Source organism: Hydra viridissima, unplaced genomic scaffold (assembly GCF_058129835.1).
Source record: "Hydra viridissima isolate aposymbiotic clone 2 unplaced genomic scaffold, HvirCarnegie_v1 scaffold_1, whole genome shotgun sequence".
In the NCBI taxonomy this organism is placed as follows: domain Eukaryota; kingdom Metazoa; phylum Cnidaria; class Hydrozoa; order Anthoathecata; family Hydridae; genus Hydra; species Hydra viridissima.
The window spans coordinates 21,726,652-21,753,730 of record NW_028324300.1 but is presented as its reverse complement, the minus strand read 5'-3'; the positions used below and the strand labels follow the sequence as shown (position 1 = coordinate 21,753,730).

Genomic DNA, 27,079 nt, shown 5'->3' with positions numbered 1-27,079 from the left:
AGAGCATTTTGTTTCTTTTTCCTGACTTAGTTTACTTTGATTCCACTCAGTAAAGCTTTCTTTTTTCTTTTATACAAAAAATTTTTAGGTGACATTTTTGTTGTGACGTTATTTTCCGTTGCCCGGGTAATTAAATTTTGAAACTTGCGTCTTTTGACTGGGTAGTACTTTCATCCTCATATAGGTTTTAAACTTAGTCACTCAACCACATAGTTTGTTTTCTTGGATCAGCTTAATTGAGCTTTTCGTTATTTTCGACAGCAAACAATTCGCACTAAAAATGATCAAAAATATATTTTAAGAATTTAAGTTGCAAATCTCCTTTTTGACCCACTGCGTTGTCATTCGCACTAAAAAATGATCAAAAGTATGTTGTAAGGTCTTGGGTTGGAAATGTCGTATTTGACCAACTGTACTATTACTTTTTAAAGTTACAAACAAATAAAAGTATTTTTCTTAAAATATCTGATGCAAGTAAAATTAGTTTTTCTTCGTTTAAGATATTTTCAATCATCTTAGTACCATTAAAAAAAGGACAACAATAACGTGCTTTTGTAATATGAACTTCATAACAGTAACATTGACGTGTTTTTTTGCGATAAGAAATTCATAACGAATTTTGAACAACATTTATGTGTTTGAAAATGAACTTTTTATAAAAAGGTCAGCTTACGAAGAGTAAAAAATAGTCAAATGTCACATGATAACAACGTGTAATAACTGCTGAGTTATGTATGAAAGTCGTCAATAAAGTGCGAGAAATAATTGCTTTCTTAATAAATTTTTCTAGGCATTTAACAATTTTGTCAAAATAATTTTTTTAATTAGTAGAACATAAAAAGGAAAATTATTACCTTGTGACTTGTTCAGGTTGAAAACAGGTGATTGGGTTTGCATAACAACCTTCACTTGGAGATGAAAATTTTAACAATAAACTTGAGGGTTTGAGCAAGATAAAGATGTAAATTTTGTTGACGCTTTAAAAACAGCGTCCAAAAGTCTAAACAAAAAAAATCCAGCGAAGCAAAGCATGCCGTTCTCAATTATTCAAATGCATTCATATTTGCAAAAACAGTTCGAATAAAATGGAATCATGAAGATGAAAACTTCGAACTTCAAAAAAAAAAAAAAAACGAGCAAATACTCATGGTATTTTTCTCCTAAGATTGTGATGCTATCAATAAGCAATCTTCATCTGAAAGCAAATGCTAAGTTATTATTAAGAGTTTGATTAAAACTTTTTTCTAAACTTCCACAAATGAGAAGCAAATTGAGAACATTTTTTTTGGTAGTCAGCGAAGAAAGAGAACAAAAGATAAGACTTTATCGTAAACCTGAAATAAAGGTTTAAAAAATTTATGATTTAAAGAAAGATACTTTTTACTCTACTTTTTTTTAAAGATAAAACGTTGTTACTTTTAATTATATTTAACCCATGAAAATAACATAAAAATTGGCCAGTACTCATGCTTTTAAAAAATTACACAATTTTTGGACCAAAAAAGCTGACAATTTGCACTTAACTGAAAGGCGATAGAAAAGAATGAGCAACTGCGGTTATTCGTTTTCTAAATATTTGGACTTCTGACCCTAATTTGTGTTAATCTGATGCTCAGCATTCATCATTTTTAAATTTTTTCTGTTATGAAAAACTTGTTTCTCTTTAATTGTGTTTAGACAAGAAGTAAATTTTTCCGGGTTTTTTTCCAGACTTACAATTCTTGTTTACTCAGACTTACATATAAATTCTTGTTTACTCCAAATCAAAAAATCAGTTCTTACTTTTATCTTTCAACCAGCGAATCTTGAGGTTTGAATAACTTTACTTAAGATAAACAGTTAGGTTTTCGAAATAGTAACACATTTTTTATAAAATGCAACATTTTTTCACAAAAACAAAATGTAAAACTTTCGACTTTCTTTCGAGAGAAAAAAAAAGTCAACCAATCAATGGTTTCAAAAAATCGCAGGAACATTACTGGAATTTTAAGATTTTCAGAGTTCAAATTTTAATTTTGTCTTTTTACAAATTTCAACGACGTCAAAAGAAAAATTTAAAAGTACGCAATTTTGTTCAAACTGTAACCATTGACGACTTGGAGAGCTACCATTATTTTTTATTTTCTAATTAAAATTTTGATATACTTATAGTAACAACTTTTTAAAGGCTTCATGTTTTAGAAGAAAATTTTTCAAAAATCTTTTCTTTTTAAAACTACTAAATATTTCATGAACATTTTTTGTATTATTTCTATAGTTTACATATTTATTTAACATTGTTCAGCGAGTAAAAACATCGAAAGGAAACCTTCGAACACATTCTTTGATACAAAAGTATTTCTGATGTTTATCCACATTTCTTCAATCAGATGATTAGGACTCCATTTATCGATCTGCAATAGGTTACTTAAAAATATACAACCAACGTTAGTCGAACATTTAACAAGAAAATTTTTTTTTTCTCCGACAAAATATGTTTATGAACAATCAGTTCATCCAACTTGAATCCCTTCGTCTATAAACTTTTCCGTGAAATATTTCTCATGTGAGGCTTCATGAGCAGTTTTTCCATCGCGTATCGTTTGTCGATTACTTAGGACATGAAAAGATCAATCAATCATCGATTGATCTTTTCAAGTCCTAAGTTATCGACGCCTGCACTTCAAAGAACCATTTTATGATCATCTTTTGATCTTCATCTAAAGAAGAAAGATGTTAACACAATTTTAACTTTATTACTTTGCATTTAATTTGACGTTTTGTGTCAAAATAATGAATTAAATGAAAAGAAATATCTTTAGGAAGATACCAGAGGTCAGTTCATGAGACAAGAAGTCCTTAGGAGAGGAACAAGAAAAGCTGGCTTTTTACTTATTTTCAAACTTTATGTCAGGTGCATGCAACTGAGTCAAAATACTTTTTTTTAGTAATTAAAATTTAATTTATAAGAAAATCAGTTATACAATATAATGATAAGAAATCAAATAATAACTTAATGTAAATTCGTTTTTTCAACATGTTATAAAATAAAACTTGCTATGGAATGAATAATGGTTTTATTATTTAATCCTTTAACTGATTTTTTACTTTATTTTTTTTTTGGAAGGCAAGAGACCAAAAAAAATATTTATTTCATACAAAATGAATGAAATAAAGTATTTTCAGCCTGTTTAAAGCTACTTAATTATGGCAACATACATTGAATTCCAACCAAATATCGAAAAATCAAAATCACAAAAAATCGTTAAATCGAAAAACTTTGATACAGAAAGTGCTACCATTTTGTTTGAAAACCAACTCCTTTCAAATAAATAAGAATTTTAAACTCACGCCGACAATAAAACACCAAAAGAGATGTCTAAGAATTTTATTAATACCAGAAAAAAGAATTTTAAAGTTTATTCAAAAATATTACAGAGAAAACGTACTTAAAAAAATACAGATCAGCACATACTACATCCCTTTCAATCCAAAGATTTTGTTCCTAAGTGTAAAACAAAAAGTTCTTTTATGTTCCAATTTTAAAACGTTTTGCAACCAAATTTCTTCAAGCTTTGAGTTTTTTCAATAAAATATGTCCCCCCAACCTTTAAAAAGCACTATATATTTTCTTATTAATAATATAATTTATAGGCTTACCAACAAACTATAATACGGCAGTCCTAAGACATTTAATTCTACAATAAATTCTACTGCAACCAGCAAATCAAAATAATAAAAATATAATTGTTAAAAAAACTTAATACATCATTAATAAAAATCTGCCACAGCATTAAATGTTAAATATAAAATTCTAAAAGACCGACAAAAAGGTTGAGAACTGGGAATTAAGTAAAATGATAAGATTTTACATCAATGTAAAATCAATTTTTAATAAAATTATAAGCTTGAATAATTAAATCTCTTATTTGTGTTATACTTTAATATAAATTAAGCACAAAATAGTAAAATTATAAGCTTAATTAAATCTCTTATTTGTATTATAATCATAGATACATTATTATCCATAGAAAAAAAATTAAAATATGAAAAAAAAACATATAACAGTTAAATATTCTTTAATTCTATGAAAAAAATTGAATTATTTTTCAAAAAATATTTGCTGTAGTAATTGTCTATTGTAATGTTGCTGAAAAAATTCTTGTAGAAATTATCAAGTTGAACTTTAAAAGAATTATAAACTTATCATTACTAAAATTAAGTACGAACCAAGCAAAAGAGAAATACTTTTCTTAACCACTAAAAAAATGATCAGAATAGAAAACAATTAAAACTTTAAAGTAATATACAATAATTTTATTTGTTTATTACTTAATAAATTAAATAAGTTGTTTTTGAAATTATTATTGTTTAAAGAATACAATTATTCAAAAAATAATTCTGAAATTTTACAGAGAATAAAACTATTGCAAGAAAAAAGAAAAAAAAAAAAGAAAGGAAGACAATAATTAATAGTTAATTTATTATCATAATATTTACTTTATTCAAAGTAAAGTTTTATGTGGTTTGTAAAATGTAACTGATTTTAAGCTAACATTTCTTTTTAAATTTGTTTTTCACCTCTTGCATTATGTTTACATTAAATAACTGTTGCTTACTTTTTTTGAAAGAGAAAAAAATTACTTAAACTAATTCCATGAAAATCTTTTCCAACACAAAATTTATTTATTCTTCTTGCTTGCTAATTATATATTAACTCATCATACAAAAGGTATATAGATATCATTTTTAAATCATTTAACTGTTTTGTTTACATTACTTATTTCACTAGCTAATGATTCCTTAAGATTCTGTATCCCAAATTAACTTGTTGTTTTCTTTTAATTTTCTAGGGTTTGCAGGAATGCCAAATTTACTCAAATTTTCTAGTCTTTATGTTGTAATAAATCTTTATTGTAACTTTATTTTCAATTTCTTTCCTTAATCCTTTGTAAAAAATGTCTGAGGTATCTATTTACTTGGAATAATTAAACATTGTAAATATTATTATAGAGAATTTAAATAATTTTATAGAGATTTTAAATATTTCATTACTACAAGCCATTTTTATTTAAGTTTCATTCAACCCTATATGCATTATACAAATTAGAACAAACACATTTAAAAAATTTTGACAATATACTTTGGTATTAGTGCGATATAAATATTAATATAATATTGTAATAGTTGTTTTGAACAGCCACATCAATTGCTGGTTTCAAATTTGTTCATTCCCTAAGCTGATGTGTTTTTATACATCATGATTTACATTTTAAGATAATGTAATAATAATGATAATAATAATAATGATAACAACAACAACAACAACAATGATAATTACAAAACATAATTTCCCCTTTCTTTTTTGGTTTTTAAAAAAAGATGTTGAAAAAAACAAAATTAACAATTAGAAAAACTTAATATAAGTAATTCAATACATTTATTTATTTTTTTGCATGGTTTTGTTCTGTTGGAAGCTGAAGTTATCTTCAGTGCAATGAGTTTAAGATTTTTGTTTTACCTTCTGTACTTTCTCCAGCCTAGTCTTTACTCGAGAACTTTTTTTAAATCTATACTTAATCAATTCAGACTTGAAGCATGAAGAGTTAATTCGAATCTTTTATTAAATAAGCATCATATAAAAATATTGAGCGATTCAAAAAATAAATTGATATTAAATAGCTTTTCAAGTTTATACTGTTCTGCATCGGAACAATATAACAAATGATTAGCCAATAAAAGTTCTACCTGAGCATTACAGATTGTACCCTACTCGCAGAGAAAACGTTGCAGTTGTAAGTCTTCTTTTCTCATTAGAATTTCGCGTTCAATTAGAACTTTACAAAATTTCCTCAAATATATTAAAAAAGAACGCCGCAAACTATATTAAAAACATTTCAAAGAAACTGCGTAAATTTCCTCTGTGTAATTACAAAGATGCAGGAATAGAAAAAACAATCAAACTTCTCAGATTTAAATAGTTAACCCTTAAATGCATGGTTTTTTAAAAAACATTAGAAAAAAGCATATACATGTATTTTGATATGTCTATTTGCTTAAAAAAATTTTGAAAATGATATTTTAAAGTTATAATTTTTTTAAAAGAAAACCATGTGTTGGATATCTGCAACAGTATACATCAAAATCTAATTTTATTAAGAAGTATGGTCATTTTTAAAACAATCCTTTTTCTTATTGCAGCATATATGCACCCCACATTTCTCATATAAAGTTTGTGCATACCCTTTGCATTTAGGAAATTTACATCTAACTCGTCCATCAATCCAAGTTAGGCAATGTCCTTCTTGATTAGGCGAATTTCCTTTGGTGGCGCATACTAAGACGATCCACTTTTTTGGCCATCATTTCCTCCAATGTAATATTACTTTGGCGACCTCATTTTATGGTATTAATTTGTCCAATTATAATTAGACAAAAAGACAATTCTTTCCGGAATTCAAAACGTCATTTTTTTCTTGGTGATTTTCATAAGATATTATAAAGAATCCATGAACTTGCTAATGACATGTTCATGAAAGGATAAAAAAGACGCATAAATCATTTCTTGCTTTTTAATACAATTTTTTTCCCTAGCAATTAAGGCATCCATCAAATCAACATCTCCCATGTTACAACTGTACTCTTTAATTACAAATGGACAGCTAATATTTATCTTTTTCCTTGTTTTTTTTTTTTTGTCGAAGCGGTTTATGGTAGTCAATGGTAGCTTGCCTGCGTATGTGGACAACAGACAAACTGCTTTATTATCTTTCCAGACCAAGGAGCTTATTTCTATTCCGTTTACATCTCCAATAAACTCATATGATGCCCCTCTAACATCTTTTTTAATTATTTTTTCTGTTGAAAGTTTGCAATCAGGTATTCTAATGGGTCATATAGTGTCTAAGCTTAAAATATCTTTTTTAGCTAGAAATGCTGATGGAGCAGGACAGAAAAAGTTTTAGAAAAACGAAAATAATTTTATTTGTATATAGATGAACGCATTATATTCTATAAAAGTCACTGGAAAATCAAATAAAGTAGTAAACTCAGAAAAATGTGATGCGACAATTAAAACCTCTCTTGCGCAGTGGTTCAGAGCATGCGCAAATTTTAGTTTTACAATATGTCAATACGGCAACACCATCCTTTACTCATAAACTAATTTTAAAAAAGTTCTATATGTGTTAAATAAGTATATTGCATTTTTGCAACACGATGGATTTAAGGGTTAAAGAAACACAACTTTTAAAAAGAAAGCATTTTGAAATTTTCACCAATTAAAATCAAATTCAATTTAAAATAAACTTACAAGCAGGATTAATAATGTTCAGTCACGTGATTTGATACTAAAAATAAACTCCATACATAGCTGATAGCTTTTATTTCAAAAGAAGGCTTCTTGGCTCTTTCTGTCTCATATACAAATGATTTATCTAACAAATTTATTTGTTTAAAATGAGGGGAAGCACTTATAAATCATTACAATAACTTTATTTAGGTGTAAACTCTATTATCGTAAAGAATAAATTCTAGCATTTGACATCAATTACAGTTAAACACAAAGAAAATTGATTTCTATTCAAATAATTTTAAAATACTTTAAATAAATAATCAGCAAATTTTTCTGCAAATAAAATCTACAAAGTTTATTTCACTAAGTTTTCTCAAGATTTTCTTTCACTCAACGTTCTATAAAACTGACACAAGTGAGATCCAACTTTTCCGTGCACTATCTTGTCATCCATTCTTTTTGCCACGAGTAACAATTCACTTGCTAAAGCATGTAAAATCTTACTGAGTTTGAATTATAAAACAAAGTTTTTCTCAATCAAAACAGAAAATTTCAAGTTAAAGCATTATCAAAAACATTTTTTTTGATTTCACCCAAAGTTTTAGACTTTTTCTTGATTCAAAGACAAAAAAATGGCAGAGCAAAAGCAAATAAAATGAATAAAATAAAAAGCAAATAAAATTGAATGACTTTTGTATTTTTAGTTTTTATCTTTTAAAAGGGAAAAATATTTTGAATTTTTTTTTTTTTTACAATACTGTGTAGAACTTTTTGCTCCATCATACCATATAAAACTATTTGGTTTTTACTTAAAAATTTTAACACGAGTTAAAAGGAGTAGCTATGAATAAAGTATTTTAAATTTTATTCACTCTCCGACTCCCCAGTTTCGTAAATAAAAACTTTCCGCGCTTAACATAAAAATGTGGTTTTGTAGTAAAATTTCTGCTGATGATGATCCTTTTTTCAGAATTGAATTTACAAGCTCCGGAAGAAAGTTATGAAGAAAAACTGAAATAAAAAGATTTCTTGTTTAATTGAAAACACTGTTTATTTATTTCAAATGTTTATATAATTATTTCACACTTATTAATCAAATTTAATTAAGCATCTAGTCCTTATATAAATATGAGTGCCCCACGTAAATTAATAATTTAAAAATGACTTTGTCTCAGTCAATAAAGAATGATGAAAACAATTGCAAAAAAAAAAAACCAAGAAATTACACTGACGAGCAACTTATTTCGGGATTTGAAAACACGTGTATAATTCCGCTAGAATAAACAAAGTTGACAAATCCGAAATATTTCAACTACAAAAACCCGCTTAATTTGTTTACAACTTCCAACAGCTGTAACTCCACTACGTAAATCTACCGAGACGATAATAATAACTTAAACACTCACACTAGTGTTAATCAATTGGACTTAATCAGTAATTGTGATAAAATCCGAAAGCAAATGTTGATCAAATTTGAACAGTTGTTCAAGAAAACAGCATTGCTCTAGAAAGTGGTTTAAAAGAATAATTACGATGTCAACATTATGAAGCGAAAAAATGCCAGAATTAGCATGATCTGAAAGAGAATGTCTAAATTTACCCCAAATTTCAAAAAAAAGAAGACTTGATTTTAACACTACGCAAATAAGCCAGGCATTGGAGAGTCAATGAAAGTGCAACGAATGAAAATGACCGATGGTTTACATGTGAAAATTTTAGATGTCAAAGCTGGGTGTGTTTTGCATGCTTGTCAAAAAAATATTCGCTTACAGATGAGTTCTTTTGTATCACCAATGTAGTAATTAATCTATTTAATTGCTTTATTTCTATCAACTGCGTAATTAAATTTATATTATATTTGTTAGTTAATAACAGCTCCATTAAATTTAAAACTAAGTATAAAATATAAATAAGAAAAATTCGAATCGAGTGTAGGGGAGAATTACACTTATTGTTTTACAAATTAACCCGCATCCGTGTCCCGCAATAATTCTAAAATTCGTGAAGTTTTTACTTAAAAGTTATAAATGTAAACAACAGGCGGAGATAAATCTTTAGATATTTTTGACGGGTATTTTTATATTTATAAGTTAAAATTTTGCTGGTTATGACAGGACTAGAATAAGATAAAATCTTAAGGTCGGACAGCGGCGCAGGGAATGTTTTAAGGGACTGACTCATAACGAAAATATACGATATGCATGTGAAGCGAGTAGCTCTTTTTTTTTCTCGCCCCGATAGGAATTTCTTCTAAAATATTATATATATATATATATATATATATATATATATATATATATATATATATATATATATATATATATATATATATATATATATATATATATGTCATAATTATCAAATAAATTTTAAATTGATATAATTGTAACTTTTAAGTAACTTAAAAGTAAAAATAGTAAGTTACGAAAATTGCCTTTACCAGGGCTAAGGAGCCTCACCTGCCCCATATGACAAAATTGTTATCTATGTCATTTAATGTTTTTGGAAGATTTGTGGCTATGAAAATAGCCGTTTTTTAAAATGTTTTATCGTTGGCATTCAAAGCTATCAATGAGATCTGCATTGTTGATAGATAAGTTTACACATTCACAATGGTACCACTGCGGACACTTTGTACACTTCACCCAATCTTTCTTTTCAAAGGAATTTTTGCATACCTATAATAATAGAAAGCTAAGATTATACTACAGTCTATATCAGTATTAATATAATTGTAATATACACACTGTATACCTCTAAGACCGTGGATATATAGATTTTAAAGTAAGGATAAACTAAATTTACATATAATTCCAAAAAATAATGGATTGTGAATTTACAGAGGATTAGATAACAAATTATAGAAAGTTTCCACTATCCACTATTTTATTCCAAAATTTAAGGGGATGGAAGAAATTTGAGTAAATAAAAAAAGTTTGATTGGATGGAGGAAACTTACATAATTTTTCTCTCTCCATAACATTTTCAGCTTCAAGGAAAAAATGAATAACTGCTAATAATTAAATAAAATATTTATTTCCATTGTATTTTAAAGAATTATTCACTTACCCTGCAAATATCATACAACTTTTCAAAATCACTTTCAAGGTTCTTTAAACACCCACCACATAAAGTGTTGTAAATGAATTTACGAAATTGCACCTCATTAAATGAATCATTAAGACTTTTCCCTAAAAATCATTTAACTTTGTTGTGTTTATAAACAGCTTTTACAAAAAATCTGTGCCTTGATAAAAGAAGTGCCTACATAACTTTTTGTGACATAGGCACAAGAAGTGACATAGGTAATTCTTTTACCAAGTAAGTATGTATGTATGCATGCATGCATGCATGCATGTATGTATGTATGTATGTATGTATGTATGTATGTATGTATGTATGTATGTATGTATGTATGTATGTATGTATGTATGTATGTTTGTGTGTGTGTGTGTGTGTGTGTATGTATGTATGTATGTATGTATGTATGTATGTATGTATGTATGTATGTATGTATGTATGTATGTATGTATGTATGTATGTATGTATGTATGTATGTGTATAGTGTCTGAGGTCAAGAATTTTTAGCCATTTTTATTTCTATGTTGTTGTGAAAATCTAATGTCAATAAATTTGTGCTTAACTGATGCTGACTGACTTTGTAAACCTTTACAAAATTAAAAATAAATTAACCTACTTAAACCATTAACCATTATAAATTCAAGTCTGTGATTTACAGATCCATGATTTCCAGCCAAGAAAAAAATCCCAGGGTTAGGGAATCAACACCTACATTAACCACTAAAACCAGTGTACCAAAATAACTGCTGGATATGTTACTAACATAATTATAAACTTTACCTTCACACAACTGTAATGCATAGTAGCATACATAAACACCACAGTTAAAACTGTCTTTTTGTAAACAATGACTTTGTGTTAAAACAACATTTGCGTTTAATATGTTGAATTTACGTTGGAAAATATCTTTGGCAACTGCAATTGACTTAGCATGTGAAAAGTTATTTGATAAAGTATTTGAATATAGTGGATCAAGAATAGTTATTTCTTCTGTTTTTACTTTCAGATGTATTAAAATCCAATGAGAATTAGTTGGATTAAAGGGAATAAAGACTTGATCTATATTTTCAATGTCAACATCTTTCCATAAAAGTTCTAGACTTTGCGAATGGCTTAATGCTAATGCTTCTGTTGGCCCACAGTATTTTATAAAAGGAAACCTTTTTTCTAAACAATGCAGGAAGCTTCCGATAACTTCATCTTGAAGCCAGCCTTTCTGAAAATGACATTTAGTCTTTTGCAATTTTAGCAATAAGTCTGAAGAAATGTTGTTTTCGAGAGTCAACAGAGAAATAAAAGAAAGTTGGTGAGGACCATGTCTAAAAAAAATTTTTAATATTTTTATGAATCAGTTGATAAAACATACTGATGAATCTAATTAGCATTATATCAATCAATATTCATATTTTAATCTTATTTCAACATATATTCTTCAAATATATATATTTTAAAAAATTAAGAGTATATGAAAAGAATAAAATAAACTATAAATTCAAAGAACTCAAAAGCATAAAAAGTGACCTTAAAAAGTGTTGGTTCTCGACTGACACACTAGAAAAAATATGGAAACAAAAATGCTTACTGCAGGGGCACTAACCTAATAAGAGTACTGGTAAAGTCACTAGCTTTGATGTCATCACATATTGTTGTAATTTCTTTATTGTGTATTAAATCAATATCTTTCTGACACATTTTTAAAATTATCTCCTCTTTTTGATATTGTTCAGGATATTGGTATGGTTTTATGTTTTTTTTCCTTTTATCTTTTCTTGTTTTTCTGAACTTATTAGGCTGCCATTGACTATCTATCTTCTTATTTGGTGCAAAGTTCAAAACTTTACTTTGCAAAGTTGCCTTCATAGGTACATCAATTGAATTAATGCCTTTAATGGCTTTAACTTGTCTAATCATGTCTTCCAATTGTCTGTTTATTGATGGAAGTTGAACACTTACTACCAAGGGATTAGTTACTAATATAGATAACTCATCAACATTTTTTTTAAACCTTTCAGTCTCGTTATTAAATGTTTGTGGCTTTTTCATCATCTGACCATGCTCTGATACAACTGAAAATTCTTTTAGGAAGTTTTTTTTAGTTCTCATAAGGAATGATTGTAGCTTGTGAATATGCTTACAAGGGTTAACCTTGTCATTGCAACTACACTTATATAAATGTGCACACAAACAAACACAGGCTGGATTTATACATAAGTGTGAACATAGAAGTTCTTTACAGGTGTCTTGCAAAATGTCAACTTTATATGTTAAGTCTTTTGATTGACTTTTCACAGTGTATTGACTTGATGAACATTTAAGAACACAGTTGTCTGAAATCAGCATTCCTTTTTCGTGACGTTTTTTAAATTTTTTGGGGAGAGATATAGTTCCTAGATAAATGTTGTCTCTTTTGTATCTCCAATAATCATCTTCCTCAATTTTTAAAAGTAACTTGATTAGATCATCTAACCTTTTATTGGGTCGTCTATCCATATAAACTGTTTTTAATTTGTTATGAAATGATTCAAGCAACATATTAGTGTCAGTATCCGCATGTGGAAAGTTGCAATAACAAGAAGCCCATTTTTCATGTCGAGTAGCATAGTATGTTACAAAGTAATTTACAAAATTAGGACATATACTTTCATATGTTTTGACAAAGCCATTCATAATTGATGTAAAAACTATAGGATCTTTCTCATCAATCAGTGTATCTAGGATCTAGTAAATTTCTTGTAAATATTGAGAACCAACTAAAGGAAGTTTGCCACGCCAGGCACGCTTTACATGCCATTGGCATAGCAAGTGACGATTTTCTCCAAATACTTTAGAAAAAGCATTCCAACTTGAGCAATCATCATCTGTCATAACAGCGTTAACATGTACTGGAATGGTACATCTCTTCTTTATTTCCTCCAAAAATGGTCTTATAGTTTGTTCATCAGAATGATTGGAAATAAAAAAAGCTACTGGATAGCCCCTCTTAAAATCATCACGAACTAGCAAAGTTACCAAAGGAAATGCATACTGATTAGTGCAATGTGTCGAATCAATACAAACAATTTGTGACCCATGTTTTTCAAACATTGCCAGCTGCTGCTTTGTTTGTATTGCAATAACAAAAGAATCCTTGTTAAGATCAATATCATCATACACTTTAGGCCCAATAATAGTTTCTTGCCCTTGTGGTTTGTAAACAAGAATGCTATTAAACTCTTCACGAATTAATTTTTGAACTAGTAAATAAGTTGAAGTACTATCATCAGGGTGAAGTCGACATCCCTTTTTTATAACTCTGTTAATATCAGAAATGTTCTTTTTTGTAAGAAGATTGGATTTAGTGAGAACAACATTATCTCCATTAACTCTATTTTCTCTGTCTCCGAAACTCTCCCTTAGATCATGATAGACCTGATTTACAGGTACACCAATAGATAGCTTAGCAGAGATGTTATTTTTTACATTATCTGGGATAGGCTGATACATAGTATTAGTAACAGAAATAGTATGATTGTGAGTTTTTATGTAACTCACATTTGTGGTTCCATCTTTCTTTATGTTAACAATCATCCTAGCAGGGCAGAAAGCATCAGATTTAACACTACCTCTGAAATATCTTTTAATTGTTTTTCTTGCTGGATCTGTTCGAGAGCGGTGTGGCTTTGAATGACCATCAATTTGACAAATGAAATAACTTGTTTTTGTTTCTTTGCTGCTATCTTTACTTCCAGTTTGTTTACTGAAAAATACATAATTATTAGCCTCTTCTTTTTCTTTCCATGCTAAGAATTCTGATTGTGAGGAAAATTCATAGGTTTCTGTGGAAAATACGCCTTTATGATATTCCTCTATGTGTTTAATCAACTTGATTTTTTGAAAAAACACCTGGTTGCAGTTTTCATAAAAACAATGAGTTCTTTTATCTCTGCACTGCTCATCAGAAAATATGGTCTTATGCAAAAGGAATATATGCCTTTTCATACTATCTTTTCTTGTAAATGATCTCATACAAGTGGAGCATGTAAAACTAAAAAAACATTTCATTAAAGTTATTTCAAAATAATTATACTTAAGATTCTATTATTTAACAAATACATCACCTAGATGTTTTCCTCATGCTTGATTGAACATCAGATAAACTAGTTAGGAGATTGACCAAACATGCTGTACAACAAATAAATGTAAATTTAGATTATTAATATTATCAAACATTTTAGAAGCAAACATATAAACAAAATATTAAGATATTTTCACTAATTTAGAAAACTAGTGAAAAATCTATAAAGTGTATGAATTATTACTAAATAAGATACAAAAGCTAAGGAAGACTTACTTAAAAATACTTAAGGGGAGACTAGCTCATTTAAATAAAATGCATAACTGGGACTTACTTTCACAAAAAACAATTTCATTAAGGGGAGACTTGCGCATTTAAATAAAAAACTTCAGAAATAGAAGGCATCCTTTGGAATAAAAAAATTTATTAAAGAAAGACTTACAAATTAAAAAAAACTTCACATAAAAAAAACTTTATCTTACAAGAGCTATTTATTCTAAGAGGGAGACTTACACATTCAAAGTAAATAATTTCAATAAAGGGAGACTTACAGTTTGAAAAAAACTTCACAAAGGAAAGACTCTCTCTTACGAGAAATAATTTTTTTTAGGGGGAGACTTACACATTTAACAAAACTTGACAAAAAATTTTAAAGCGGGTCGAATTACGGGCTAATATTTTTGCGTGTGTAATTCTCCCCTACGTAAAACTCGAAAAATTCTCCTAATGTCACGTGACACATTTTATCAACATTCAAAAAAATGTTCTATTACCGTTAGTGATCGACCGGAATTCGGTTCGGATCCGGTTTCCGGCCAAAATTACAACCGGAACCGAAATTCCGGTTCCTGTTCCGGGTATATTTATAATTTCGGTTCCGGCCGGATTTCCGGTTTAAAATGCTACCGAAAATATATATTATAAAGCTTTATTTAGCATAATACCGTTATGATCATTTTGATAAAAATGATTAAAAAAATTTTTAAATTAGTTGTTAAGCTTGAGAATTAATGTTAATAAAATTTGGCTTTGTTTGAAAACTAATTAATTTTCTTGTTTAAATTAACTTTAAATTAATATTCATATCTTGTAATGTTTTTATCGCTATTATTTGAGCTGAAGTTACACCATTCTGATTCTTACCAGCTCATTTTCTTAAACATATTGTCATGATCCAAATGGACAATTTTGAACCTCCTAAAGATGAATTTGGCTCCTGCAGCTCATCTTTTTCGCACATTGTAAAAATTATTGCGCAACTTCGAACAGGGGAAAACGATTAATGTGCATTTTGACAATCCAAAAAAATCATTTAGGTGTTAAATGATTTTTTTGGATTGTCTAACTGCTTCTCTATGCCTTGGGTTTCGGAGAAACTTTAAAAAAAAATGTAAAATTTTAGTTATTTTTACTACATTAATTTTTGTTTAAATTAGAACTAACTTTTTAAAAATATATTACTTATTTTCGGTTCCGGTTTCGGTTCCTGTTCCGGTTTGGATTTATTTTCGGTTCCGGTTCCGGTTAGGAATATTTAGAATCTATTACCGGTTTGGTTCCGGTTCCGGCAAAATATCTGATCCGGTCGATCACTAATTACCGTACTACGTATCTACAGTTAATTATGTTAATTATGTCTTGAAAAATTGTATTGGTCAAGAAACATTCTCATTTCTATTTTATGTTTTATGAAAATTTTATGAAAACTAAAATTTTCGAAATAAAAAGAACATAAGCAAGATACTACAAATGAAATAAATCTCGGATAAAGTAAATTAAAAGCCGTTTATAATTAATTATTAATAATTAGAAAATCAAAGACAAAAACATCTAGATGATGGAATAAGCAGTAGCAAGCAGTTCCCCTGCTAGTGAGCAATCTCATGCAGATCAGTCAACAACAACTTCCAACAGCCGACATCTTGCCAATTGTAAAAGACTGTGAAAAATGTGGAGTTGCTGTGATAAAGAAGAAAAACGAGTAGTAAAAAAACACTGGCGGGTCAAAAACTAATAATAAACTGAAATAAGTTACTAGAATATCAAAAAACTTTTAAAAAGTTATTCAAAATACTACAGAACACAGTGAACCTGCGGTGTACAAAAGATTTATTTTGAATGTACCCGGCTGCAAGAGGTAACGTTCTATTGCATCCTTAACACTCTAAAGCGCGATAAGGTTATTAAGTCCAAATGTTGTCAAAAATTTTTATAAAAATTTCATGCAGAGAGCTTCAAAAACGAAGAAGTCATTAATTTTTGCATAAAAATTAATGACTTCTGCGCATCTTGGTTCACAGTACAGAGGCTTCATTTTCTTTTCTAACAAATTCATTCTTATTTAATCCTGATTTTTCAAACGCTTATTTAAAAAGCTTAGTTCACTGGATTCACAAAAATGAATCACAAGTTATTGGTTTGCAATTTTATCGTGATTTTATATTGTCGAATTACTGTTCGCTTTTTTAATTCAAGAGGATTTTTTGTTGTTTTCTTCTCTTCGATGCTTAAAATCTGTGCAAGTTTTTTGTTGAAGTGTAAAATACAACTATATTTATATTTAGGGGTTTTTAAAATGTGTAAATAGGGATTTAAAAAATGAGTATATATGTATTTTTAGTGTTTTAATCGCAGTATGATATTTATAATCTTTTGAATTGGTAAAATATCATCTTCCGTAACCGTTGTTAATAAAGGACAACGCTTTTAAAAAATCACAAAAAAGTAACATGTAGATAAATAAACAAAATGCAGATGTTTATTTAGTTTCAGGGCGTTGTATGTGGCACTGGCTCAAATTTTAAGTTTGAGTCTTTTAAAGTGAAGCCTTTAAAATGATGAAGGATGAATACAAATTCAACTTTTATTTTGTATCTTATACATTTATAATATATTTTATAATATATTTAGTATAAAAGATGATGCATTTTATTGACCTAAAATACCACATGTTTAAGTATAAAAATTAAATATAAAAATTAGTATTTTTTGTAACACTTTTGTGTTTTTTTTTTTTAAATTGATTAATAAAACATATGAATTAAGTTCATCAATTCATTGAAAATATGAGAGGTTTCTTATTGTATTCAGTCGATGACCAGTTTTATTTTACGTGAGTTAAATCAATTATGTTAAGAATGGTTTATCTTCCGTATCCCTTGACAACTACTTCTAGATGTAGTTGCTTTGATACCTTGGATTGATTACCGTAGGTATCCGTGTAGATCATTGGTTACAAAATAAAACAGAAGAAAAAATACAAGATTAAAGTTACTTTATTTTTATTTTCTGGACTGTTTTTCTTAACATTTAAACAATTGAAAAAAGACATTAATGAAAAAGCTCAAGAACTTGAATGGATGGAATTTAGAATCAGTCCTCTTTTTCAAAGTAAGAATTAGCATGAATGAAGAACATCTTAAGGGATTTCTATTGCTAATCTTCAGAACCTAAGTCTTCTTAAACGTTTAGTTAAGGAGTTTAAAGCTCGTATGTCTTAATATAAAGGGTTGGTGACACTTTTGAATATTTTTTTTTTTTGGATCATTGATCTTAGAACTAAGTCACCCAAATCCTTCAAACAAATAACTAGGTCAGTCAATATGTAGAAAAGTGCGAGACAGACAAAACAAGAGGTAGCAACAAAACAAATCAGTTACGCCATCAAAAGTTAAGACTGTTTTTGTAATAACAACCAGATATTCCAATATAACTTTACTGATAAATGGTAATAGTTCAATTAGGAAGGCACGTGACAAATTTTTAATTATTTTATAATTTTTACATACAAGTCGAGACCAAAGGCAAACGCTAATCAAAAGATAGCTGGTTAAGAGAACCATGTCTAAAGGGTTGAAACAAAAACACTAACAACCTTGAGCAACTCAACAACCCTGCTCAACTTGACAAAAATGACTTTAGGTATAACATTGTTAACCTTATCCAGATTTATCAAGCAAAGGTACGAATTCGTTGAAATTCTGAAAAAACGCTTAAAACTATTTTGACTTCGAAAAAAAATGATTCTCTAATTTTGATTGAAATCTCTTACATCAATTTAAATCGTTGTTACGTTTGGTTCAACAAATGGCTTCTTGTCATTGTTTTACTAGATTATTTCTTTCTCATATTGTCCCTCTCTAAAATGTTTATTAAAAAACATGACTGATACATGACGCCACCAACTCTTTTGCAATTTCAAATATTAAATTACAATGAACTTCCTAAAAGTGCATTTTCAAAAAACGCTTAAAGAGAAATTAGTAGCACTGTGTTGCTTATTTGTCTTAATTATGTAAGAAAATGTAAACAAAAAAGTTGGTTTCACTTTAAGAATATAAAATTTTAGAAATACAGACAAATACACATGTGATATAATAAATATCATAAGTGTGATGAATCATCCCAACATTTTTTTACGAAATAATAATTCAATTATGACGTGAACTTTGCTTTTAATAGAAACTATTAAAATTCTTTGATAAATTGTAAAATTTTTAAAAATGTTTTCTTCGCTATGGATTTCTTTTTTTGTAGCATGAGGATAATAACGGCGCTAATTTGCTTCATATAAACATCACAACTTCGAGCCTATCACTCAAGATATCACTGACCGCAAGTATCATAAGTATCACGTGACCGCAAGAATTTCGGGAGTGAGTAATCACTGCTCAAATATGAGTCGAGAAATTGGCAAGAGTTCTTCAGACTTTCATGCGTTTTTTTCTTGAGCAAAATAAACAGTTAAACAGGTAGGCATCTAGTTTTATCAAATGTAGTTTTAAAAAATATACAGCTTAGCCTTCTTTGCATCTTACATTCAACCCGTTTAGGTAATTATTTCTTATACATTTGTCCTGATATTTTTTAATCATTTTTCCTTCAATCAAAGAACCAAAATTATATCACTGATTTATTTCACACACAAAAAAAACCATTCAAGAAAGGCTAAATTATATCACTATGATCGAACATTAGTTATGTCGAACCATTTTCTTGAAGATTCGACTTATCGGGACTAAACTGAAAATGAAAAAAATAAATAAATGAAATAATATAATTAGAAGCAATCTGTTTTACTAGATTTACTTAAACTAATACAATAAAATAATAGTTTAAATGACAAATGTTTCATTAAAGTGTTATTCTTCTCAGGTTTTTCCATATGCAACCGGAATTTATTTTCCATTATTTTGTAATATTATTGATTTATCTATACCACAGGATAAGGTACAGTTAGCAAACCAATAATATATTCAAATTTTTTAGTCAAAATTTTTATATAAAGCATTTATGCATGAAGCTATTTGACTCAAAACAAACATTCACTAAGAAACTGCAGTTTTTTTAGAGAGAATTTTTCATTAAAACCACTCATTCTAAACATATCTTCCTAATTTACTTTTGATTTGGTGTTAGAAAGAAAGCTTGTTTTATCATTAATTAAAATCTTTCTTCAAAGCAATTAGCAGCTTCTACTTGTTTCAATCATTTAAGTAGCAAACTAATATAATTATTCTGTTACATAGCATTTATGTACAAGAAATTATAAATGAATTTAGATCTTATGCCACCAAATGTTAATAATGTTACATTCAATTTCATTCCCTCTTAAATTTGCTTCTTGTTTATAATTATTTGTTAAGGGAGAAAGTAACCATGTCAATTTTTTAGTACTGATTCTGAAATTCAGTCCTTTATATAAATAGAATTAAAACAATTTAAGTTGTATGCTGCTTATTTCATTTTCAAGTAGTTCATAAGAGTTGTGACTCAATGATTTCTTGTTTCAGTAAAACCCCTTTATCTTATAGTCAATACTAAAATTGATAATGAAACACATTGGACTGTATTTATTTCTTGATCAATTGAAAGAAATAATTTAAAGTATAGTAGGCGATAAATAATTTTTATTTAGGAATGGATGCAAAAGTAGTGAATATTTTAAAAGATAAAGTGGCATCAGAATGGAAAATATTTGCATGTGGCACTGGTTTTGATGATGTGGACATTGTTATTGATTAAATAGATCATGATGTGGATATTAATCAATTAGATCATGATTGTTTGACAAGAGAAAAGTATAAAATTGAAGTTTTCTTAAAAAAACTTTATCAACAGCATCCAAATGATTACAGAATTTGCATTCAGAATTCTCTGAAAATCTTGAAAAGAAATGATGCTTTACAAGATATATCTTTATTAGGTGAGTTTCTTGTAGCTTTTTGTTTGGGTTTTATTTGGCTTCAGATAATTACAAGTTGGATAAAAATTTTTTAAAAAAGTTGTTCTTAAGTTATTGAATTTTTAAAATAATTTTTTTAACAATTAAATATATTTTTTAATTAATTAAATAGTATAAGTCTTTTTGCAAAACCTAAAAACCCCAATTTTTTAATTGGCAAAATAATGCAAGTTAAACAAAAATATGCACCTAATATTTGAATAATATTCAACTTGAACCATTGACATAAGTTTACTGACAAATTTTTGTCAATCTTCTTATAATGGCTAACTTGTTAAATGGATAAACTAAATGAATAATCATACAGATTTTAAGTTGATTTAAGTTCAAAGAAATTTAAGTTGATACTAAATCCTTTGGAGTATCAGACTTTTTTCTGTGAACTTTGTTAAGACTGGTAAAAAAGAAAAATTTTAATGAAATTATTTGTTATTTTGGGAAGGAAAGGGAAGAATATGTTATTTTTGAAAGGAATACAATTAATACTAATAATAAAAATAAAAACAAAAATACTAATAAAAAGCTATGGGAAGGAATGATTTGCACCATAATATAGCCTCTATATGTATGTTTCAAACATTTCTTGCAGGGTTTGATTTTTTATGTGATCTCTACAAATAACTATTATAACTATCTTTATTTTCAGATGCAGAGCAGCAGAAGATTGGTAAGCTAATTTATTTAAGGTTTTTTTTTTTACTTAAATAGATTTTGGATTTTTTATAATGATAATACCAATATTAATTATAATTACTACTAATACTGCTACTGCTACTGCTACTACAAATAATAATAATAATAAAGATAATAATAATAAAAATAATAATAATAAAAATAATAAATATAATAAAAACAAAAATACTAATAATAAAAATAGAAATTAAAACAAAAGTACTTATAATAAAAATAATAATAATAAAAAAAAGTACTAATAATAAAAATAATAATAAAAACAAAAGTACTAATAATAAAAATAATAATAAAAACAAAAGTAATAACAATAAAAATAATAATAAAAACAAAAGTAATAATAATAAAAATAATAATAAAAACAAAAGTACTAATAATAAAAATAATAATAAAAACAAAAGTTATAATAATAAAAATGATAATAAAAATAAAAGTACTAATAATAAGTGATAATAAAAACGAATGTACTAATAAAAGTAATATCAATAGATATAAATCCAGGTTATAGTTTGTGAAAGGTTATATTTTGTAAAAGGGGCCATATACTAACAAGACTGTCTGCGGTCTCTTTAGCAAGAATGTTAGTACAGATATAAGTGCTTGTATAATTGTTCTAAGTATGCTAGAAGGTCAGCTCACTTAAATATCAAAATCTGTTATTTTGTGTTTATAATAATATTGCACAGCACTCGTCAATGGTATAGCACTATTAAAATGCAAATAACTAAACATAATGAAGAATGTACAAAGATAATCATATAAGTATATGTTTGATTTAACAAGAATCTAGGTAGTTTATATAACAAATTAGACTTATAAAAGAGATAAAAATAGCAAACAGTATAATTAAAAAAAAAAAATACTATGTATAAGCAGAAACATAACTATACCATTAGGGTGTGTCAATTTTCAAGGTAAAATGAGCTTTTTCAAATTTCAAAAAAAGAGTAGTGAAAAATATAACTTCGCCATTTTTCAAAAAACTTAAGTTATTATGGAAATCAGCTGTTGATTTTAGTATTGGACGTGGTAAAAAAGCTGAAAAAGAAAGATTTAATTTAAAGTTAATATAAAGTTAGACAATCTTGTGGACATCTTATTTTGCAAATGTAAACCAACATTTGTTCAGAGTACAAATGTGATTCAGAATATATAGAAAAAATTCATATAAAGTGTCAAAGTAAGAGAGATGAAAAAATACCGATTTTAGAGCTTCAGTTCATCCACTCTCAGAGAACTAAAATTGGCAGTTTTGGAACTTTCCATATTGGTGCTGCAGATAGGAAAGAATCCAAAAAAATTAAAATAAAACAACAAAAACAAAGAACAATGAAAACAAATAAAGAAGATAAGGTAACTGTTTAAGTAGAAAGGTTGAACAACTACATCACATACTCAAACATATAATTATGTATATATATATATATATATATATATATATATATATATATATATATATATATATATATATATATAACTAATTTTAAAGCCAGATGAAACTTACAATCAAATAGAACAAATCAATTGCATGCACAAGAAAGAATCTCTTTTATTGCCACATATTGAGCAAGTAAGTGTAAAACTCTTAGTTGTATATACTTTAGTTTAAATACAGATTAAAAATATAAACAATTTATTTTATAAATCAGGATTATGATTATAGTGAAAATGTTGAAAAAATTTATTCAAACAGTTGCTCTTCATCATCTAAAAATGGTAGTGGTCAGAAAACAATTCAAGTTGATAATCAAACTCAATGTAAGTCTTCTCTGAATCAAACATATTCAATTTAATACTATCGGTATTGAAAATATTGCTCTGGCTAGCGTGAGACACAAAACAAGTTTAAGAGAAACTGCTGAAACAGCTACAGCAACTTTGATAGATGCAAAGATTATAAGCAAGAGTGATTGCCATCTTATTATAGATCATAACAAGGTAAAAAGAGCTCAGGAAAGATTGGCAAAAGAATAAGACAATCAGTTTGAGGTAGACCTAGAAAAAAACCCTGTGCATGTCTTTTTTTATTTGGGAGAGTAGATGCCACAAAAATGTTTATAAAGGTAAATGAAAGAAGTTTTCCTTGTCTGATTAAAGAAGAACATAACTCTGTTGTGAAAGACTCTGATGGTGAAAATCTTTTCCATTTTGTTCCAGATATGACTAATAATAAAAAAAAAGCTGAAGTTATTGCAGATCACAAAGTAGACTGGTTAAACAGTAAAAATCAAAATCAAAATCTCATGGTTATGGGAGGAGATAGCACAAATGCCAATACTGGTTGGGCAGGTGGAGTCATGTAATGGGTAGAAAAAAGATTAAACAGAAAATTAGTTTGGATTGTTTGTGATCTACATACTGGTGAATTGGGGTTAAGACATTTAGTTGAACATTTAGATGGTCCAATGCTTTCTCATAATAAATGGTCTGGACCACTTGGGAAAATGCTTGACACAGCAACTGAGATTGAAATCAATACCAACTTTGTTAAAATAAATTTAGGTCCTCCTTTGGTTTATCTCAGTCAGAAAATTGTTAAGGATTTAAGCACTGACCAAAGTTATGCTTATCAAATTTGTCAAGCAATAAAGACTGGAGATATGCCTACCAGGTTAGCAATGCTGGAAATTGGAATAGTCTGTCACAGTAGATGGCTAACAACAGCACTTTTATTTTGCAGAATTTGGATGTCTAATCATGGGCTTACTGGTACAAATCTAGATAATTTAAAAATAATTGTGAATTTTATTGTTAGTGCTTATATACCTAACTGGTTTAATATTAAAGTTGGGTTAAGGGGCCTAGACATGTCTTCTAACTAGAGTTACTTAGAACTCAGAGTACAAATGTTTTAGATATTGTTATGCCAACAATTAGATGATCAGCATGGTATGCACATTCTGAAGCAATTTTACAATCCATGCTTTGCAGCAAAAATGCAGAAGAAAGAAAAGAAGCTGTAAGCAGAATTCTTAACATACGAGGAATAGGAAATGAGGTAACTCAAGTTGGAGATAGTAGTCTCAGAGTAAGAAGAACACCAGAAATAAATCCTAATGCTAAACAGTTATCAGACCTTGTAACATGGAATTTAAGTGTAACTGAGCCTCCACTTACCTGCACTCTTACCTCTGCCACAATCAAAGAGTTTGTAAACTATTCTATGGAAGTTCCTCACTGGAATTCTCATATGCAGTCAGTTGAAAAATGTGTCAAATTGGTAACTGAAGCTGCAAGCCATGTTTACACACATGAGCGAAGAGAATCATTTATATGTGCTCAGCTTGTAGGTAGACATTTAATGTCATGAAATAGAAGCAAAAAAGATATAGCAACCCTCGTAAAACTGTAGGGAAGTAGATAAAGACTTTCAAAAATGTTTAAATAGCTAAAAACTTCGACCTTTATTGTTATATATACTTTTTATTTTTTTTACTCTTTTCCTACTCCTATGCATGGTGTACGTTGTACACCATACAAATTGATAAAAAAAGTATCATCGCTATTCCATAAACAAATATAAATATAATGACTAACGTCTAAAATGACCAAAAATGTTTAGTATTGAAATCAAAATTTAGCGAGCTGGCACTTATTGGAATTTAGTTTTGAAAGTTTCCCTAATAAAGTTTAACTAATTGTAAACTTACATTTTTTCACTACTCTTTTTTATACTAAAAAAAAATTCTACACACCCTACTATCCCATGCTAAAATGACAAAATTAATGAAAATTGATTGAAATTGATTTACTTGATTGAATGATGTTGCATTTTTCTATAATTATTTTTCATTTCAAATTTTTATTATAAAATGTTTTAAAAGAGAAAAGAGCAGCAAAGAGTATAATAAATAATAGAAAGAAATTATTTTCAAAAAGAAATTATTTGTAGAAAGTAGGAATAATTTTTAGTAAAATTGTTTTCTTAAATAAAATCAATTTTTATGACAAAAGAATAAAAGTAAAGAATATGTTATGTAAGGTTTGAAAAAATATACAGAAAATAATTATAAGTAAGCTTTATTTTATAAAATATTAAAAAAACAAATTACAGTTATGTTAATATGTTAAGCATCAGAGAGATTTTTTTTCATTTTTTGTTTCAAACTCAAATAATTCTTTTAAGATTTAATATTTTTTAAATCAGAAAAATAACTTTGATAAAAAAGGAGAGTTTCTTTAAAATATATATATATAGTTTTAAAAGAATTTCTCTTTTTTGTAAACATAAGCACTGAAATAAATAAAGGTTTTAACATTTTGAAAGAAAACGCAAGATTAAAAAGATGAAAAAACGTAAAAGTTAAGAGGAGTTTCAAATTTAAATATCAAGGTCAAAATAAAAAAAAAGTAAGAAAAAAAATAATCAAAGTTGGTATCTAGTAACTCTTTCTTTTCCTCTAATACATTCATTAGGATTTATAATACTACCAACTAAGGACATTCATTAGGATTTATTATACTACCAACCAACTTATAAACAATAATTTAAAGAATATTGTTGAGATTATGAGTTATGAACAGTTGGTCGATTTTTTAGATAATATAAAAGATGATATATTTATATTTGTTATACTAACAACCAAGTTATAAACAATAATTTGAAGAACATTGTTGAGATTATGATTTATAGTTTTTACTTAAGTCATATTTGTTGAATAATTGCTGTTTTAAAAACTGTTGGTTGATTTTTTAAGTAATATAAAAGATATTAATAATATAGAAGATAATATATTTTCCTATCACATGTTTTTCTGTGTTCATTAAATGTTTTTATGGTTTTTTTTCTGTTCTTTTTTCCAGATGCAGAACATCATAAAGATGGTGAGCAAGTAAATATCAAATTGTATTTTAAATAAAATATTTTTCAGTTTTAATAAATTATGTAAAGTTAAAAAGAAGTTAACAAAATTTTATAAAGATTTTACCACCACATTTCAACATCTGTTAAAACCTCAAGCAAAGCTCAAAAGATTAGAAATAGCTAGTTGTGATAGTTACCATTCTGTCAAAGTCATGAAGTCTAAAGGAGTTGTGATAGGATTTATTGAAATCCAATCTTACAAACTAAGAAAGTGTGTTAGTTTCAGATATCAGCATTTTTTAAAAAACTGAATAGACTGAGAGATCAGTAATAAAAAACATTTTCTCTGAAAGAAAATCCATAGATTTTTAGAAACATTGTAAAAGGTTTTTGTGGATTTTATAAGTGATATATTTTTATTATTACTATTATCATTATTTTTATTATTATTATTATATATTTATTATTACTATTATCATTATTTTTCTTCTTCTTCGTTTTATTATTATTATTATTATTATTATTATTATTATTATTATTATTATTATTATTATTATTATTATTATTATTATTATTTATTATTATTATTATTATCATCATTATTATTATTATTATTATTATTATTATTACTACTACTACTACTACTACTACTACTACTACTACTACTACTACTACTACTACTACTACTACTACTACTACTACTACTACTACTACTACTACTACTACTACTACTACTACTACTACTACTACTACTACTACTACTACTACTACTACTACTACTACTACTACTACTACTACTACTACTACTACTACTACTACTACTACTACTACTACTACTACTACTACTACTACTACTACTACTACTACTACTACTACTACTACTACTACTACTACTACTACTACTACTACTACTACTACTACTACTACTACTAC

The 27,079-nt window shown here is 27.4% G+C and overlaps 4 protein-coding genes and 1 pseudogene across 5 annotated transcripts in view; 2 read left to right on the top strand and 3 right to left on the bottom strand.

Moving 5' to 3' along the window:
* Window positions 1-9,819: 9,819 nt before the first annotated feature.
* On the bottom strand, window positions 9,820-11,739 carry LOC149893894 (uncharacterized). The gene is made up of 4 exons (XM_090076390.1): window positions 11,721-11,739; window positions 11,135-11,611; window positions 10,343-10,464; window positions 9,820-9,951 (listed from the first exon to the last, which is right to left on the bottom strand). The coding sequence occupies exons 1-4, from the start codon at window positions 11,737-11,739 to the stop codon at window positions 9,820-9,822; spliced, it is 750 nt and encodes a 249-aa protein (XP_089932516.1).
* A 67-nt stretch (window positions 11,740-11,806) lies between these two features.
* On the bottom strand, window positions 11,807-13,021 carry LOC149893893 (uncharacterized). The gene has a single exon (XM_090076457.1). It carries the CDS (start codon window positions 13,019-13,021, stop codon window positions 11,933-11,935), a length of 1,089 nt encoding a protein of 362 aa, XP_089932583.1. The 3' UTR covers window positions 11,807-11,932.
* On the bottom strand, window positions 12,065-15,069 carry LOC145182609 (uncharacterized). 2 transcript variants are annotated; one of them, XM_090076458.1, is made up of 4 exons: window positions 14,960-15,069; window positions 14,743-14,814; window positions 14,452-14,515; window positions 12,065-14,378 (listed from the first exon to the last, which is right to left on the bottom strand). In XM_090076458.1, the coding sequence occupies exons 2-4, from the start codon at window positions 14,780-14,782 to the stop codon at window positions 13,073-13,075; spliced, it is 1,410 nt and encodes a 469-aa protein (XP_089932584.1). In that variant the 5' UTR covers window positions 14,783-14,814; window positions 14,960-15,069; the 3' UTR covers window positions 12,065-13,072. The 2 variants fall into 2 exon arrangements, with proteins under 2 accessions (XP_089932584.1, XP_089932585.1); XM_090076459.1 differs by lacking the exon at window positions 14,743-14,814 and having other exon boundaries at window positions 14,960-15,049.
* Window positions 15,070-17,545: 2,476 nt separating this feature from the next.
* Window positions 17,546-24,164, top strand: LOC149893892 (uncharacterized; annotated as a pseudogene).
* LOC145194521 (protein NLRC5-like) overlaps window positions 20,324-27,079 on the top strand; it is a 69,518-nt gene continuing 62,762 nt past the window's right edge. Inside the window, exons 1-2 of the mRNA XM_090076453.1 lie at window positions 20,324-20,613; window positions 21,299-21,319. The gene's annotated coding sequence lies outside the window, so the exon portion shown is untranslated. The remainder of the gene's footprint in view (window positions 20,614-21,298; window positions 21,320-27,079) is intronic.

Coding starts and splice junctions, on each gene's coding strand:
- LOC149893894 (XM_090076390.1), bottom strand. Junction 10,465..11,134: donor TGCATTACAGTTGTGTGAAG/GTAAAGTTTATA, acceptor AATGATTTTTAG/GGAAAAGTCTTAATGATTCA. Junction 9,952..10,342: donor AGTTGTATGATATTTGCAGG/GTAAGTGAATAA, acceptor CTATTATTATAG/GTATGCAAAAATTCCTTTGA.
- LOC149893893 (XM_090076457.1), bottom strand. CDS start 13,021: ATGAATGGCTTTGTCAAAACATATGAAAGTATATGTCCTAATTTTGTA.
- LOC145182609 (XM_090076458.1), bottom strand. CDS start 14,782: ATGCGCAAGTCTCCCCTTAATGAAATTGTTTTTTGTGAAA. Junction 14,516..14,742: donor TGAAATTGTTTTTTGTGAAA/GTAAGTCCCAGT, acceptor TTTGTTGTACAG/CATGTTTGGTCAATCTCCTA. Junction 14,379..14,451: donor AGCATGAGGAAAACATCTAG/GTGATGTATTTG, acceptor ATGTTTTTTTAG/TTTTACATGCTCCACTTGTA.